The sequence below is a fragment of the Triturus cristatus genome, chromosome 2_1, assembly GCF_964204655.1.
Source record: "Triturus cristatus chromosome 2_1, aTriCri1.1, whole genome shotgun sequence".
NCBI lineage: Eukaryota > Metazoa > Chordata > Amphibia > Caudata > Salamandridae > Triturus > Triturus cristatus.
In genome coordinates, this window is record NC_140581.1 from 861,092,676 (window position 1) to 861,109,476 (window position 16,801).

The 16,801-nt window shown below is 43.9% G+C and overlaps 1 protein-coding gene across 2 annotated transcripts in view; it reads right to left on the bottom strand.

Moving 5' to 3' along the window:
* DOCK8 (dedicator of cytokinesis 8) overlaps positions 1 to 16,801 on the bottom strand; it is a 567,196-nt gene that overhangs the window by 79,588 nt on the left and 470,807 nt on the right. For both annotated transcript variants that reach the window (XM_085632978.1, XM_085632979.1), the window contains 2 exons: positions 8,545 to 8,641; positions 4,976 to 5,110 (listed from right to left, as the gene is read on the bottom strand). In XM_085632978.1, the coding sequence (XP_085489104.1) occupies positions 4,976 to 5,110; positions 8,545 to 8,641 (232 nt within the window). The remainder of the gene's footprint in view (positions 1 to 4,975; positions 5,111 to 8,544; positions 8,642 to 16,801) is intronic.

A 16,801-nucleotide genomic window follows, 5' to 3' on the forward strand; every position in this document is an offset into this window, starting at 1 on the left:
GGGCTGGACTGTTCCCATGAGGCACAGGGTCAGGCTGATTTGCATATGGCCATGTCTGAACTGGGGTGGCAGAGTGGGCTAAAGAACGGTGATGGATCAAACCCAGATCTGTTGACTGGGTGTGAGTGTTTGATTGGTTCTGATGCTCCGTCCATCACTACCCCCTTTTGTACCGCTTTGTTCGCCATAAGTTGGCAGGGTATGCTCAGACGTGAGTCCCTTGCTCACTTTGCCACTGGATTCAAGCAAGCCTGGCTGAAGACGGCTGAAATGCCAGAAACCGGTCCTAGGGAGCTTGTTTCCGGTCCAGGGAAGGCATGGCTTGGTAGTTCGGGCTGGACTGTTCCCATGAGGCACAGGGTCAGACTGATTTGCATATGGCCATGTCTGAACTGGGGGGGCAGAGTGGGCTAAAGAACGGTGATGGATCAAACCCAGATCTGTTGACTGGGTGTGAGTGTTTGATTGGTTCTGATGCTCCGTCCACCACCACCTCCTTTTGTACCGCTTTGTTCGCCATAAGTTGGCAGGGTATACTCAGACGTGAGTCTCTTGCTCACTTTCCACTGGATTCAAGCAAGCCTGGCTGAAGACGGCTGAAATGCCAGAAACCGGTCCTAGGAAGCTTGTTTCCGGTCCAGGGAAGGCATGGCTTGGCAGTTCGGGCTGGACTGTTCCCATGAGGCACAGGGTCAGACTGATTTGCATATGGCCATGTCTGAACTGGGGTGGCAGAGTGGGCTAAAGAACGGTGATGGATCAAACCCAGATCTGTTGACTGGGTGTGAGTGTTTGATTGGTTCTGATGCTCCGTCCATCACCACCCCCTTTTGTACCGCATTGTTCGCCATTAGTTGGCAGGGTATGCTCAGACGTGAGTCCCTTGCTCACTTTGCCACTGGATTCAAGCAAGCCTGGCTGAAGACGGCTGAAATGCCAGAAACCGGTCCTAGGAAGCTTGTTTCCGGACTAGGGAAGGCATGGCTTGGCAGTTCGGGCTGGATTGTTCCCATGAGGCACAGGTTCAGACTGATTTGCATATGGCCATGTCTGAACTGGGGTGGTAGAGTGGGCTAAAGAACGGTGATGGATCAAACCCAGATCTGTTGACTGGGTGTGAGTGTTTGATTGGTTCTGATGCTCCGTCCATCACTACCCCCTTTTGTACCGCTTTGTTCGCCATAAGTTGGCAGGGTATGCTCAGACGTGAGTCCCTTGCTCACTTTGCCACTGGATTCAAGCAAGCCTGGCTGAAGACGGCTGAAATGCCAGAAACCGGTCCTAGGGAGCCTGTTTCCGGTCCAGGGAAGGCATGGCTTGGCAGTTCGGGCTGGACTGTTCCCATGAGGCACAGGGTCAGACTGATTTGCATATGGCCATGTCTGAACTGGGGGGGCAGAGTGGGCTAAAGAACGGTGATGGATCAAACCCAGATCTGTTGACTGGGTGTGAGTGTTTGATTGGTTCTGATGCTCCGTCCATCACCACCCCCTTTTGTACCGCTTTGTTCGCCATAAGTTGGCAGGGTATGCTCAGACGTGAGTCCCTTGCTCACTTTGCCACTGGATTCAAGCAAGCCTGGCTGAAGACAGCTGAAATGCCAGAAACCGGTCCTAGGAAGCTTGTTTCCGGTCCAGGGAAGGCATGGCTTGGCAGTTCGGGCTGGACTGTTCCCATGAGGCACAGGGTCAGACTGATTAGCATATGGCCATGTCTGAACTGGGGTGGCAGAGTGGGCTAAAGAACGGTGATGGATCAAACCCAGATCTGTTGACTGGGTGTGAGTGTTTGATTGGTTCTGATGCTCCGTCCACCACCACCCCCTTTTGTACCGCTTTGTTCGCCATAAGTTGGCAGGGTATGCTCAGACGTGAGTCTCTTGCTCACTTTACCACTGGATTCAAGCAAGCCTGGCTGAAGATGGCTGAAATGCCAGAAACCGGTCCAAGGAAGCTTGTTTCCGGTCCAGGGAAGGCATGGCTTGGCAGTTCGGGCTGGACTGTTCCCATGAGGCACAGGGTCAGACTGATTTGCATATGGCCATGTCTGAACTGGGTGGCAGAGTGGGCTAAAGAACGGTGATGGATCAAACCCAGATCTGTTGACTGGGTGTGAGTGTTTGATTGGTTCTGATGCTCCGTCCATCACCACCCCCTTTTGTACCGCATTGTTCGCCATTAGTTGGCAGGGTATGCTCAGACGTGAGTCCCTTGCTCACTTTGCCACTGGATTCAAGCAAGCCTGGCTGAAGACGGCTGAAATGCCAGAAACCGGTCCTAGGAAGCTTGTTTCCGGTCTAGGGAAGGCATGGCTTGGCAGTTCGGGCTGGACTGTTCCCATGAGGCACAGGGTCAGACTGATTAGCATATGGCCATGTCTGAACTGGGGTGGCAGAGTGGGCTAAAGAACGGTGATGGATCAAACCCAGATCTGTTGACTGGGTGTGAGTGTTTGATTGGTTCTGATGCTCCGTCCACCACCACCCCCTTTTGTACCGCTTTGTTCGCCATAAGTTGGCAGGGTATGCTCAGACGTGAGTCTCTTGCTCACTTTACCACTGGATTCAAGCAAGCCTGGCTGAAGATGGCTGAAATGCCAGAAACCGGTCCAAGGAAGCTTGTTTCCGGTCCAGGGAAGGCATGGCTTGGCAGTTCGGGCTGGACTGTTCCCATGAGGCACAGGGTCAGACTCATTTGCATATGGCCATGTCTGAACTGGGGTGGCAGAGTGGGCTAAAGAACGGTGATGGATCAAACCCAGATCTGTTGACTGGGTGTGAGTGTTTGATTGGTTCTGATGCTCCGTCCATCACCACCCCCTTTTGTACCGCATTGTTCGCCATTAGTTGGCAGGGTATGCTCAGACGTGAGTCCCTTGCTCACTTTGCCACTGGATTCAAGCAAGCCTGGCTGAAGACGGCTGAAATGCCAGAAACCAGTCCTAGGAAGCTTGTTTCCGGTCTAGGGAAGGCATGGCTTGGCAGTTCGGGCTGGACTGTTCCCATGAGGCACAGGTTCAGACTGATTTGCATATGGCCATGTCTGAACTGGGGTGGTAGAGTGGGCTAAAGAACGGTGATGGATCAAACCCAGATCTGTTGACTGGGTGTGAGTGTTTGATTGGTTCTGATGCTCCGTCCATCACCACCCCCTTTTGTACAGCTTTGGTTTATTTGTTGCGTCAAACGCGGGAGCATTTTTTGTTGTTATTTTTAAACTTCCCCATGCCGCACTTTGACTTTAATGGCGGCCACGCCCATTCCTTAGATGAGCCGTGTCTAAGGAAAGGGGCGCGGCCGCAATTAAAGTGAAACCACAGCATGGGGTGCTTTTAAAAAAAAGCATTTGTTTGTCAAGTTGACAAACAAATGGTTATTTTTATAAAAGCGCCCCATACCGCGCTTTCACTTTAATTGCGGCTGAACCCCTTTCTTTAGATGCGGCTCGTCTAAGGAAAAGGACACGGCCGACATTAAAGTGCTAGCTTCACAGGGGCACTTTTACAAACTAGCCTTTGCAATGCAATAGGTGTCGCCTTTACAAGAGTTTCGTAAATGCGAGACCTATTGCACTGCAAATGCTTGTGGTAGTAGTGTCTTCAGTCTGGCCGCACACGAGCTTGGTGGTGATTTATAATCTGACAGATCGTGAATGGTTTCTGGTCACTAGTTGCCTGCTGATGCATTATGCGCTAGTGTAATAAAGCCATCCTCCTTCCAAGACTAAATGTATTTTTTTTCTTTTTATATCACTTTAAATGTAAGATTTGTCTGGCTAACAGTTTTTTCTCAGGGCCGTCTGGTGAGCTGTGAGGGGTGGAGGGGCGCTACTACCCGACCCAAATTCCACTGAGTGAATGGGCGAAACAAGTGTGCCTGATATCATTGCGAGGGGCTTATAAGGAATTTTTTCCCGGATAAATGTTGAATTTACTGCACAAATTCTGAAATAAGTTGACTAAAAGCGATATGTCTTAATAGTTCTGATGTGAAAGGGCACCCAGAGACATTTCAATGTATCATGGTCCACAAAGCATGTCTGACTCTCCGAAGGGGATTACAGGGTGTCTCAACCACGAAAAAAAGCAGAGAATTTACACAGTTGCCCCAAAAAAGTTTCACATTTCTTATCATAGAAAGCTAGATTCAAATAATCTTGTGCCACCTTTCATCATTTTAAAAAGTAGAAACGTTTCCCCTACATTTCAACTTTCCATTTCTTTTCATGGTCCCATCCTGCCCCTTTTAAGATGATTTTACAACACAGGATATGACCAAGATGTTGCTTGGAAAGGAAAATGAATGCTTAAGCCGATCTTGCAGTGTCAGGAATCAAACAACAGACTTATTACTCAGAACATATCGATGTTACAAGGTCGGACGGCAGTGCTTGAGGTCTGAGGTCACAGGCTCCCACATTATACAGATGTTACACATAGAGATCCCTACGTCATTGAAGCTATTAAAATGCATTCATATAAGTTGGTAAATAAGTGCTACACAACAAGAAAGTGCTTACTATATTCAGGGAAATGATTACTCAAAATCAGCATAATGTGGTACCAAATCAGTATAATGTATCACTCAAATATCTGATTGAAAAACTTTGTATCTACACAGATTTTGAATCCTAAATATGAACTTGTCTTTTCCTAAAAGTAAGGTCATCGTGACTCAGAAACTAATTTAATTTAAAAAACGTAGGCCCAAGCGTAAGCTTGATATTTTCCTACGCAATATTTTTTTCATCAAATATCAGCTTTTTATTTTTTGGTAATAAGCTCTTTTCGTTTGAGGTGGGCATAGCCAGTTGCTCAGAGCCTTCATTTTCGTGTAAAGTAAAAAACACCTAAAAATTAGCTTTATTTAAAAGAGTGTAGGGAAAATATAACATTTCAAACAAGGACAAATGTGGCTGACGTATTCAATACAAATAAAATCACAAAGGAGAAAATAATTCCACCTCCGTGGATTTACCTTCGCAATGAGAGCCCGCAGTGTGGCAAAGCAGTGACAGAGGTAGGTGGTGCTTTGATTGCTGCTCAGAGAGTGCACTAGGACTTTCAGGACTCCGCCCAGGAGGTTGTCTTTACAGTCGACAGCTGAGTTACCCTGTGGACAAAGAAAACTAGAATCAGTAGATGACATGTCTTTGAGATTCCTGCCACATCCAGGGTTCTTTAGGCAAGCTATCAAAGGACAGGTTAATCACCTCTGCTCCCTTAACATGGGTAACCTGACAAGCTGCATTGCTTCCTCATAAGTCCCCCGTCCATCGCCAGGCACCATGGCAACCTTTCTATGGGGCCACCACGTGCTTCACGTACTAGCTTGCATGTCCACTGCATAAGGAAGTAACTACACCAATAACTTACTTATACTACTGTTAACATCCAACTGCATTCATCCATGTATCCTTCCATCACACCATATCCAGGACCCCCATCACACCTTAAAGCACACTCAACACCTCATGAGGCTTTACTCTGTCCTGCTTCAGCCTTCAGTATACGTCCCACCACTACCTTGCACACCCACTGCACACAGACAATAACCACACTCCATACCCTACTGCCAAGCACACCCCCATCAACTACTACCCACATCCAACTTACCTCCCCACCAGCCACTCAACATCTAAAACATAGTCCACCCCCCATTCACCTAAACAAACAGACCTCCATTTCACGCCCATCATGGACCTTACTACCGTGCCACTAGACACTTCACATACTCCTCTACATGACCACTACACAAAGACAATAAACACTTACTATAGCCTACTGCTAGCACCACCACCACTCTATAAGGGTCAAAAGCACAAAGATACACTCAATGACTGATTGAAAAGGCACCCGAGTTCTCAGAGCAGACCAGAGTGTTTCTATAAAGTGCTGGAGCTGTCATGAAGTCTGAGATTGTTGTAAAAGGTAGTATTACAGCCTTCGCTGTCTATAGTAATACTATATGCAGACCATATGGAGGCAACTATTTCAACACCTTTGCTGGTGCAGAATCCTACAGTTTAAGTAGGTGAGCAACATTTGTCTACATTATTTGCTCTGTGTCATCATCAACCGCATTATTGCCACTGATGCGGAACGTGACATTTTGCACTTTATAACAATACCCAATTCACATAGTCTCATACTGAACCCTCTGCATTGGCTGTCGGTTAGTAAGGGTCCATGAGTCCTGCGCTGTGGCTATTACTGATGGAAAAGCTAACTTGTTTAAGGGTCCAAACATTTGCTTAATCCGGGAGGGGCTTCATTCCTTTAAATCCTTCAACATTGTGTAAACCATTTTACCTTCCTTTGCCCCAGATTGTAGTTAAGTATAAAGTCAATGACGTGGAATGTAAATATTTTGCTGTTTATTACCATTTCATTTCCATATGTTCCTGCTTTCCTACATCATAGCATGGTTTTCGTAATTAGGCTACATACGGTAGAGCAGGCGACCTTATAATGAGCCTTGATGAACACCGTAGAAAAAAAGATATCAGGCAGAAAATGAAGACACTTTGTAAAGTAGTAAGGAATTGTGAGCTGAAACATAGGAAACAGCAAACAGAAGAGCAGAGTGAGCAGCAGTGTCAAAAGCAGCAGACATTTTAAGAAGTTGAACAGACAAATGTGTTCGATGTTGCACTTGCTAAATGGAAACAGATATAGAAAATAATTTTCCTTGCATGCTCTGGGTAGAATAAATCCACATTGGGGAAAGTCAATTATGTGTGTCGAGAAAGATAGAAACCTTGGGATGAGTTATTTAAAAAACAATTGATTAGGTAACTTTTAAGTGATAAAGGGCACTATAAAGAGGTTTAAGAAAGGTCCATGGAAGGATTTTATCTAAGAGGAAGAGCTGTTTACACGAAGATAGGAAAAAAACATAGAAATTGGAGAACTGAAAAGAAGAAAATAAAAGTGGGTAAGGACTATTCATCAGAGAAGCAGATATGATATCACTTGGAGAGGCATTGGCTTAAGTGCCTGGTTTAGAGTTCGGCTAAAGAGATACTCGGTCACAAATGTGACGGATATCCCATCCGCTGCGTTACCAGTGCCATTGGATATAATGCACTTGTAATATCCATCACATTTGTGACAAGGTATCCCATTCACAAAAGTCTAAATCAAGCCCTAGGTCTTGAACACACCTATATTTGCTTATTCTCTGTAAGAAGCAGACTGCTTACAGGTATGACCAGAAATTCCCCATCCATTCCTTCTGGAAAATGTACAGTGATGGCTTGTCCTTCTCTGTGCAGAAAGCTAACCTCTGGAACCTGCTGCTGATAGGGATACGTGTCAGCACTCACCATCCTGATATCAGCAAAGTGCTAAACATTTGTCTATTCTCTAGCAGGTAGTTCACTCATGCTCATATTATCACAGAAGCATATATACTTTCATCTTTGTCATACCCTATGCATCCTTCATTACTTTGCCACACTGAAAGCATAAAGGAAGCCATAGGAGTGCATGTCAGAACTGGAGCCCCTTTGAACTTTACACAAGACACCCACCCTTCCCACTACATCTAGAATACAAATTCAAGTCTTTTCAAACAAACAAATGCAGTTGATAGCTACTTATCACCCACTGGAAGATGTTACAGAAACACAACTCTATCTCTTGTACATCTCCCTGCTTCATTCCATGCTGAAGTGCAGCCACAGCTTTGCTGCAACACATATGAAACACGTCCTCTGACCCACCCACGGCCCGTGCAGTTAAGAGCGGTGGGGCGGTGGGGTCGGTTGGGTGGGTGGGGGAATTTCGACAGACGATGACGAGAGAAAATTAATTATTTATTTAATTTTCCTTCGTCATTTTCCGTCAAAATCCCCCCCATCCAGCCCCACTGACCCACCGCTCTTACCTGCACAGGCCGTGGCTGTTCTGACCTCCCTCATGACATCAAAACTATTCCCCCATACAACACTCTATAAACACACACTTTGCCAACCATGCCTCAAGCACAACAAACAGAGTAGCCTCTTACTCAAAGTCGATGAGCATGCTCAAAATATGACTTTGTCTTCCAGGCACTTCTTCACTTCAACCCATGCAGCTTCAAATTCGCCTCAGTTCAGAAGGAGCACTCCCTCTGAGCCTAACACAAGACTCAATGAAACTACCAAACAGGCCTAACAAATGAAAAGAGTACCTCTTACTCATCTGCTAGGAAGCACTTCAGGACCTTGTCATGGATATGAAGTGCTATATAAATGGCACAATTCAATACAATACAAGACCATACAATGCAATACAATACAATTCAGTATGCATAAATGTGACTTCAAGGCCATAGATGTGCGGCCAAGCCATAATTGATATGGTTCAAAATGTAACTTTGACTACAGACTGCAAATGTGCAATTTCTTTTGGCTTGGATAATGGCAAATTAAATAATTCCTATGCAATAATGCTGGATTAAAAGTCACATCCTTACTGTAAACGAGAGGTGTTCCTATGGCAGGTGCCACTAGTACATGGCTAAGCTTATTTCAAGCCTGACGAAGGGATACTTCTCACCTGTATAATAATTTCAAGCATATCCAGAACAATTAAATTAGCTTCTGTAGATAAGTTCCCACTCATTAACACTTCTTGGTCGACTTCAGCTTTTGTTCTGTAAAGAAAAAACAGACATAAAAGACACATCATTCAGACACAGAGTACAGGAAAAGCAAGTGATGGCATGTTAAGATGATAATGGTGGAATAACACTACATATATGACATGCACAGAGACAAGTATGTATGGTTCTTTCATGGCAACAGCAGTTATCAGTAGCTTATAAATATCATCATTAAAATTCCTGTTCCTCACAAAGACACAGGAGATCTCTGGCATGCAGAAATTCTCTAGTCATATAGTCCACCGCAGCAGGCTATACCGGCCATAAAAAGCCTACTCCAGCTACAACAAGGGAGTAAAACCTCAATGGCCAGTAAAGAGGCCACTACTGTGGGCTGTAAAGCTTTTCGAACATTGCTTATGAAACACAATGGGCTCCACACAGACCCAGGGAGGTTAATACCCCCATGGCTCTGAAGCTTACAAGGCTTTGGGACACAATGTTTAACAATCACTGTCCAAGTGGAGGGCTGTGGTAGCGCATGTCAAACATGCAGAGAAGGAGCTGTCACCCCATTGCTCTCCTTGGGCTCTGTCAAAATGCTTTTCTCTGCCTGGCAGAGTTGAGGGAGATGCAGGAGTTGAGGAGAATTTACCCTTCGCTCTTTTTGAGGCACCTGTGACACTGTGAGCTATGGGAGGGAGAATTTACCACAGCCTCTACTTCTCTTACTCCCCTGCACAAGCCATGTATCCTGGAGAGGCAGGGGCAGTAGCGGCCAGCATGGCTCATGGCTGGGGGGCAAGCAAGGGGGTCGCATGCTGGGGGAATAATAAAAAACTCACATTGAGGCCGGGTCCCGCGTCTCAGCTCCTGCTTTCCTGTCTCTGACTCCAGGAACACGAAGCAGGCAACCAGGTTCCCTCCCGTTAGTCAATCACAACACTGCAATGCAGCACTGTGATTGGTCTGAGCGCCATGACATAGCACTCAGCCAGGGGCTGGAGGGGTGGGCTGCCTGCATGGAGAACGGGGAAAGTGCTCATGACTGGTTTGGGCGGCCCGAGAGGGCAGACCAAACAGTCATTGCGCACTTGGAAGTGGGCGACCCACTCCTCACCTGCTTCGAGAGCAGAGCAGCCCCGGACACCAGCCCGCCCGCAAAGCAGCACGACACAAGAATAAAATGATAATAACTATAAGTTATTATCATTTTATGTTTCTACTTGCCACTGCTTAAAAACAGTGGGGTGATGCTCCTGCTCCGTAGAGGAAGAGCCGCCACTGGGCAGGGGAGAGTGAGAGTCAGAGCGTGTGGATTAGAACATTGAAATGTTGTCAGTAGTGAGCCTATACCAGTGTTTATAGCTCACTTCTGTTTCGCTGTCTTCAATAGAAATCTCAAAATGTGTATTTCCTTTAGGGGTGTTGCAGCTAGTCGCATAATGAAATGCTTATTTAACAATTATCCAAACTAAGGCCATGTATTCAAATGAGCCGCTAAATTCCAAACATTACACAAACCTCTATTTTTGCATGAATAGGAATTTCTAAATTTGTGGTTATTACCATACCCTTGTAATTTTCACATACGGAATTTGGCAGTTGAAATGTGATGATATTTACTCAGAGAAAACATGCTGTAAATTCTGATACAAAAGGAAGTTCGTGCAATAAGCACCCCATTTTGTATGTAACTCCTCATTTTCAAAACGAAAACTGAGAATTACATTTATCACACCCAGTAATGATGGTATTTACAAGGTTCAGTACACACAATACCCCCATCCAGCCCTCTTGTAATCAGGGTCTAACTGTAACCCTCTGAATATTTTCATATGGTGTTTCTGTCCGTGAAAGCATTTCCAGAGACGTGGGTGTAGGGCTTTTGGTCAGATATTTGATGTTTCCATTGTTTTTTTATTGCTTTTATACAGTTTCTATGTGGAGAGGGATTGTGAGACAGCTTTTGCTCTGACTTCTTTTGAAACTGAGTGAATGTGTCGGAGAGAAGCTGTATTTAGCTGTTGAAATAACCCTAAAAAGCAGTAGCCTTTAAGTAGAGTTGCGTGACTGGAAGTTTTGGAAGTTCAGAGGCTACTGTGGAGAGGCTTCATGTGGAACCTGGAACCCTGAAAAAGATCCTCTGGTAGCATTTGCATAAACCACTACCTGAGGCCCTACTCACACTATTAATGAGAAGCACCCCTAGGGTACCCAATTTATGCCCTTAAGTGGCTGAGCCTGCCTTACTTCAGAAGGACTGGACATTACAGAGTCTCAGGGCAACCTTCTGGAGTCCATGTGTTATTGATGTACTTGTTTCGACAAGATGCCGTACAGGTGAGAATGTGCAGAGTGAATGAGGGGTATGTGTGAACCCATAGACAGGGCCATTGGAAAAAATCATTTTTGCATCCAATGCGTTTGTGTGATTATGGTTTTATTTATTCAATTGGCTACATATTTCAGCCCAAATCTTACTAAAATAATTGCCCCATATTTGGAATTGAAGTGGCAGCCACTTTGTAAAGGTTAACTGGTCACTTTTCAGTTGTTGATTGTTGTATTCAGGCATTGTATTGGTAATAATGAAGAGGTAAGTTTACCCAGTCAGGATAAATGTCCACAAGTAATAGACTTGGGTTGGAGTTTCTCTGCAGCACTGTTCGTACAAAGCAGTGTTCTCAAATCAGCAGTTATTTTATAAGGGCCCTCAGAGTATAAACAACCTGAATGTTTTTCTTCTCTTTTTAAGAACTGATGTGTTGATTCATTGAGTGCCTCCTAGGGAGACATGTATATCATAAACCCATGACATATAATAATATTCTGCAAGGTTGTTCGTTAATGGAAAGAAGGGTAGGTACAGGCCCATAGCGTGGACACTCTGTAAAGACTAAACTAAGCCCAGTAATAAAGTAAGTCTAAGATATACAGAATAAAGGAGGCACATCCTGCATGAAAGGTGTTTATATAAATACATCTTCTGCTGAGTCAAACTATTATCTTTTACACAATCTCTTTTACTCTGGAGTTGAAAGTGGCAAAGCTAATACAATATTGACCCTGTGCTTAGATGCAAGAAAACAAATATTTCTTTTGGCGAATAACATTTTAAAAAGGATCTGTTGAATGTGTATACTTTTCTTTTTTTGTTTGTATTTTGCATAGCGATGAGGCTCCCTGGTTTATGAATGTGTGATAAAATGACAAAATAGAGAGCTCACAGTGAGGCAGACAGTTCTGTATAAAACTGCATAATTTGGCCAACCCTGCCATATGAGGTGTTCCTAAACTTCCTTATGGTTCAAGGGATCCTGCCCACATTGTCAGTGAGTCCTTGCAGAGGTCCTAAATGGTAGACTAATCAAAGCCTTAGGTGCCCTGTTATATCCAATGAATATTTAATTAATATGTGAGGCATGAAAGGCTGTCATGATGTAAACTATTGAGAATCAAAAGGTTATGTGTTTGTCACCTGCAAAGTGATGTGAATGTAATTTAGCTGACTTTTGGAGTAAGGGGCCTAAACCATCTTGATGAAGAAGAGTGCCTTCACACTTCAGGAATGACAAAATGAACTGTGTTTTCCACTTAAGTGGCTAATGTGGGGTCTAAACTTGTCTAACCCATGAGAGAAAATGAAGTCCATGCCTTGGGGGAGAGGGCTACTAAAGTATTTGAACTGATAGATGGTACTGTGGTGTCAATACAGATATTCTCTGATATTGAACATTTCTAACCTGGTTGAGAAGATTTCCTGTCCCAAGAACTTAAGTGACTTACCTTCACAGATCACATTCAATCCCTCTCCTGTGTTGGAAATGGCCTTTTTGCAGGGTTATTCCCAAGTTGTTTGCTTCTTTGTTAGACTTGGCATCTTTGACTTGGTTTCCCCTGACTTTTTGCCTCCACCGTCTGTATTTTTGATGCTGTGATGGGTTTCGTTTTGGCTGACTTAGATGCTTTGGGCACTTTATCACTGCTGATCAGTGTCAAAGTGTAAGTGCTCCCTATGTAAATTGCTGTCATGATTGGTTATCCATGATCAGCATATTTGATTTACTGGTAAGTCCCTAGTAAAGTGCCTGTAAAATCAAATGCTACTAGTGGGCTTGAACTTTTTGTTCTGTTTTTCTAGTATTTTGGGCTCAGTTCAGCTGAGTTTTTGAGCCAAAACCCGGTTTTGTTTTTTTGCTTGAGGAGCGGGCAGCTGCCCGCGAGGTTGAGTAGAGTGGCCAAATAGCCACCACCCTTTAGGGATCTTCAGGGTGCATTTTAGTGGAAATTGGATTTTGGAGTTATTTGTGTTAGTGCTGTTAATTTAATGTTTAATGTCCAGTTTGTCTCGTTTTGTCTGAGTCTTTGTTATCCCCCATTTGTAGTTTGTGATGGCAGAGAATGATGCCTTCGCTTACAGCGAAGAACACATTCAGAATTTGATACGAGCACCGCCGGTCTTTGCATCGGCCACCTTGAGTGTTTCAGCAAAAACACAGAACGAGTCAGATAAACTCACTAGATTACGAAAAAAACAAATACGCACGGACCTTCACGGACATTTTTTACTACAACATTTAAAGGAAGGCACCATTCCATCAGGGCTTCAGATACGGAACATTCCAGTAGTTTTCATCGACGACCCAATCTATAAGAAAGGATATAGCTGCATAGAGACCAAATGCAGCAGGGACCTTATGGTTCTAACGGTGGAGACAGCCCATAGACTTTCGTTGATACAATTACAAGAGATCGCTGACCTTGAAACTGAGATTAAAAACAATCCTAATCTTACGGATGCAAAAGCCTTATTGGAAAAGGTTGAGAAAGAAATTTTGGAGTTTAAAGACTACACGGTAATCCAAAAAAGTAACAAATTTGAGTTGGATAAAAAGAATTTTTCGTTGGAATCTACTTACCCCTACCTGAACAAGGACTTTTATTCTACCAACGATTCGAGAAATTATCTTCAAAATTATCAGGGACGATCACGGAAGAGATTCATCAATTTCTCAGAATCATCATCATCATCATCAAGTGAGACTACAGATACAACAACTAGGGCTAATCAGAACCAAAGGGGAAACCAACAAAATCAGGACCCGCAAACATCAAATCAGGAGGTACGTTTTTTAGGCCGAGGCCAACGACAAGGCAGAGGACGGTTGCGATATTCCCAACCATGGGAAATGAGGACACGTCGCCAATATTACAGGAGCTAGCTTCATCACCAATTTACAACCTGTCTGACAAAATCCTCACAGGCGCGGAAATTTCCATTTTACAAAAAGGACTTAGTTTTGTTCCTTCCAGAACTACAGACTTTATAAAAATGAAGCTTGAAACCATGGAGTTCTGTCGCAAAATCCGGTTGAAAACGTTCTTTTCTGAGACAACTGAAGCAGTAACGGCAGAAATAACTGGACTAAAGAGGAAATCCACCTTTTGTCCAACAGGACCCAAGGTCCCCAAGGAAATTGCAACTTTTGAGAGAACCATCTTATCAGGAATTCAGGCAATGGAAAGCAAAAAAAGCTTCGTTAAGTTTAACTTAGCCAAACAGGAGAAAGATGCCCTGATTGATTTGCAAAATGATAGATCTATAGTGGTGAAGCAGGCGGACAAAGGTGGAGCAGTTGTCCTGTGGGACGTCAATAAATATAAGAAGGAAGTACTCCGCCAGTTGGAAGACGTTACCTGCTATCGGAAAATTAAGAAAGATCCAACTAAAGAACTACAAGACCAACTTTTCCATATTATCGAGGAAGGCTTTTCACAAGGGTTCGTGGGCCTTAAAAATATGAATCCGAGGATACCGGTCTTTTATGCCTTGCCCAAACTTCACAAAAATGAACTTGATCCCCCAGGACGACCTATAGTATCTGGTTGTGAATCACTCATTGAGCCAGTGGCTCAATATATTGATTTTTTTCTGAAACCATTTATCAATCAAGTTCCGGCCCGTTTGAAAGACACCACTGCCTTCCTTAATAGAATAGCATCCGTTCAGTTTAACAAAAGCAAACAACTGATGGTTTCAATGGACGTGGTGTCACTCTACACCCAAATTCCTCAGGATCAAGCTTTGGAGGCTTTAGAGTGGTTTTTATGTCAAAGAGAGCGACCGGTACAAGTTCCAACGGAATTTCTTCTGTCTCTTGCCAAGTTTGCACTATCCAAAAATTACTTTTCTTTTGACTCACAGTTTTTTTACCAAACAAGAGGCGTGGCTATGGGATGTCCTTTCGCCCCGGAGTTGGCTGTGCTATTCATGGGTTTATATGAAAACAATTTCATATACAACAACAACCCATTTGTTGCAAACATTTCCAACTATATGCGCTATATTGACGACATTTTCCTAATTTGGACTGGTACACAGCAAACACTGGACGAGTTTATTGGTTGGCTCAACGGAAGATCTAATGACATCAAATTTAGTAGTGTTTCGTCAAACGAATCAATTACATTTCTGGACGTTAAGGTAGTGGCTTCGGATGGAGAGCTTGAAACTACACTTTTTAGAAAACAGACAGACCGGAATAAGGCACTACATTATACGAGCAACCATCCTCGCAGTCTGAGACAAAATCTACCTTACGGTCAGTTCTTGCGAATCCGCAGGAACTGTACCAAAAAAGAGGAATACTTCATGCATGCCAACAAATTAAGAGATCGCCTTCTTGAGAGGGGATACCCGAAGAAATTACTTAAACACTCTTTGAAGAGAGCCTGGTGGACACGAAGAGAGACATTGTTGGAGCAAAAAACTAGGAATAAGGGCAACAGACCAGTCTGTGTAACAACATTCTGCCCTAATAGCCACCAACTCCGGAAACTCATCCTAGGCAATTGGCATTTGATTAAGGACCTCCATGAAGAATTTTCTACCCCTCCAATGTTTGCTTACAAAAAGGAGAAAAGTGTAGCCAACTACATAGTCCGTGCTGCCCTACCTAAAGAAGAACAGCGGACATTAAGGAGCATGCTTAATTTACCGCCAGTTGTTGGTCACCACAAATGTGGAACATGCATAAGTTGTGAGCAGACCATAGAGGGTGATGTCTTCTCTTTCAATACCACTCACTGGAAGCATAACACATTTAGTAATTGCAAAACAAAGAATGTTGTCTATGCAATAATTTGTCCCTGCCCTAAGTTGTATATTGGGAAGACAACCCAGGAGGTCCGACAACGTATCATCCAGCATAAATCCAGGATTAGACGACGAGTGGAAAATGCCCCATTAGTTAACCACTGGGTGACTAATACACACGGTGAGGAGGATTTGAAATGGACAGTTTTGTCCAAGATTGAAAGAGACCCGCGTGGAGGCGATTTGGAAGGCCAATTAAGCCAACGTGAGGCATTATTAATCATGAAATTCAACACGGCAATTAACGGCCTGAATGAAGTAGCGGAGATATTCAGACCAATTGCTTAATTTGAGAACTACATCGTCTAGTTGTCACCACTGTTTTTTCCTGTTCGTCCTGCTGTTCCAATGTTACAAACATGTACGGCTTCCTTGTCAACTGAGTCCTTTATTTATAGTTCATGTACAGTGCTGATTAGTTTGCAGCCACTCTTACCCCCCCTTTTTTGGAATGCCTTCCTCCGTTTGATACGCAAAAATATTTTCTTCCACGTATATTTAACCACACACTTCAGGAGAGTGAAGTTCGAACCACATTGCCCAGTAGCCACCTGGCGGGTTTTGTGGACAACCACTCGTTTCCAATTTAGAAGCCTACACCATTCAGTTTTCCAAGTTTTTTTAAATCGTGGCCACGTTTTCTAAAATACACCTTGAGGGGTGCCTAGTTCAAACTACATCTACCAGCAACCTCTGGGCTTCTGGTAGTTTCAGTTAGTTCAAATCGTCACTTGTTCCCATAATGCAATGTGTACCTCACTAATGGATTGACACATACATGGAGCGACGAAAGGTGAACTCCCGGTAAGCTCGCGGGTGAATAAAGAAAAGAACATTAAGGGCACGGAAGCTTAGAGGACTTAAGTCTTAGTATTATTTGCGACGACTTATACCGCTTTGTTTATTTTTAGATCCCGGCGCGGGCAAACCATTTGAAATATACTTATGAACTCATACAAGTAAGTTTTTCACTTCACAAGGCTGGTTTGGTTTCGGTTTTTGAACGCTGGTGATAACGGTTGTTTCGGTTTTTGAACGGTTCATGACGTTAG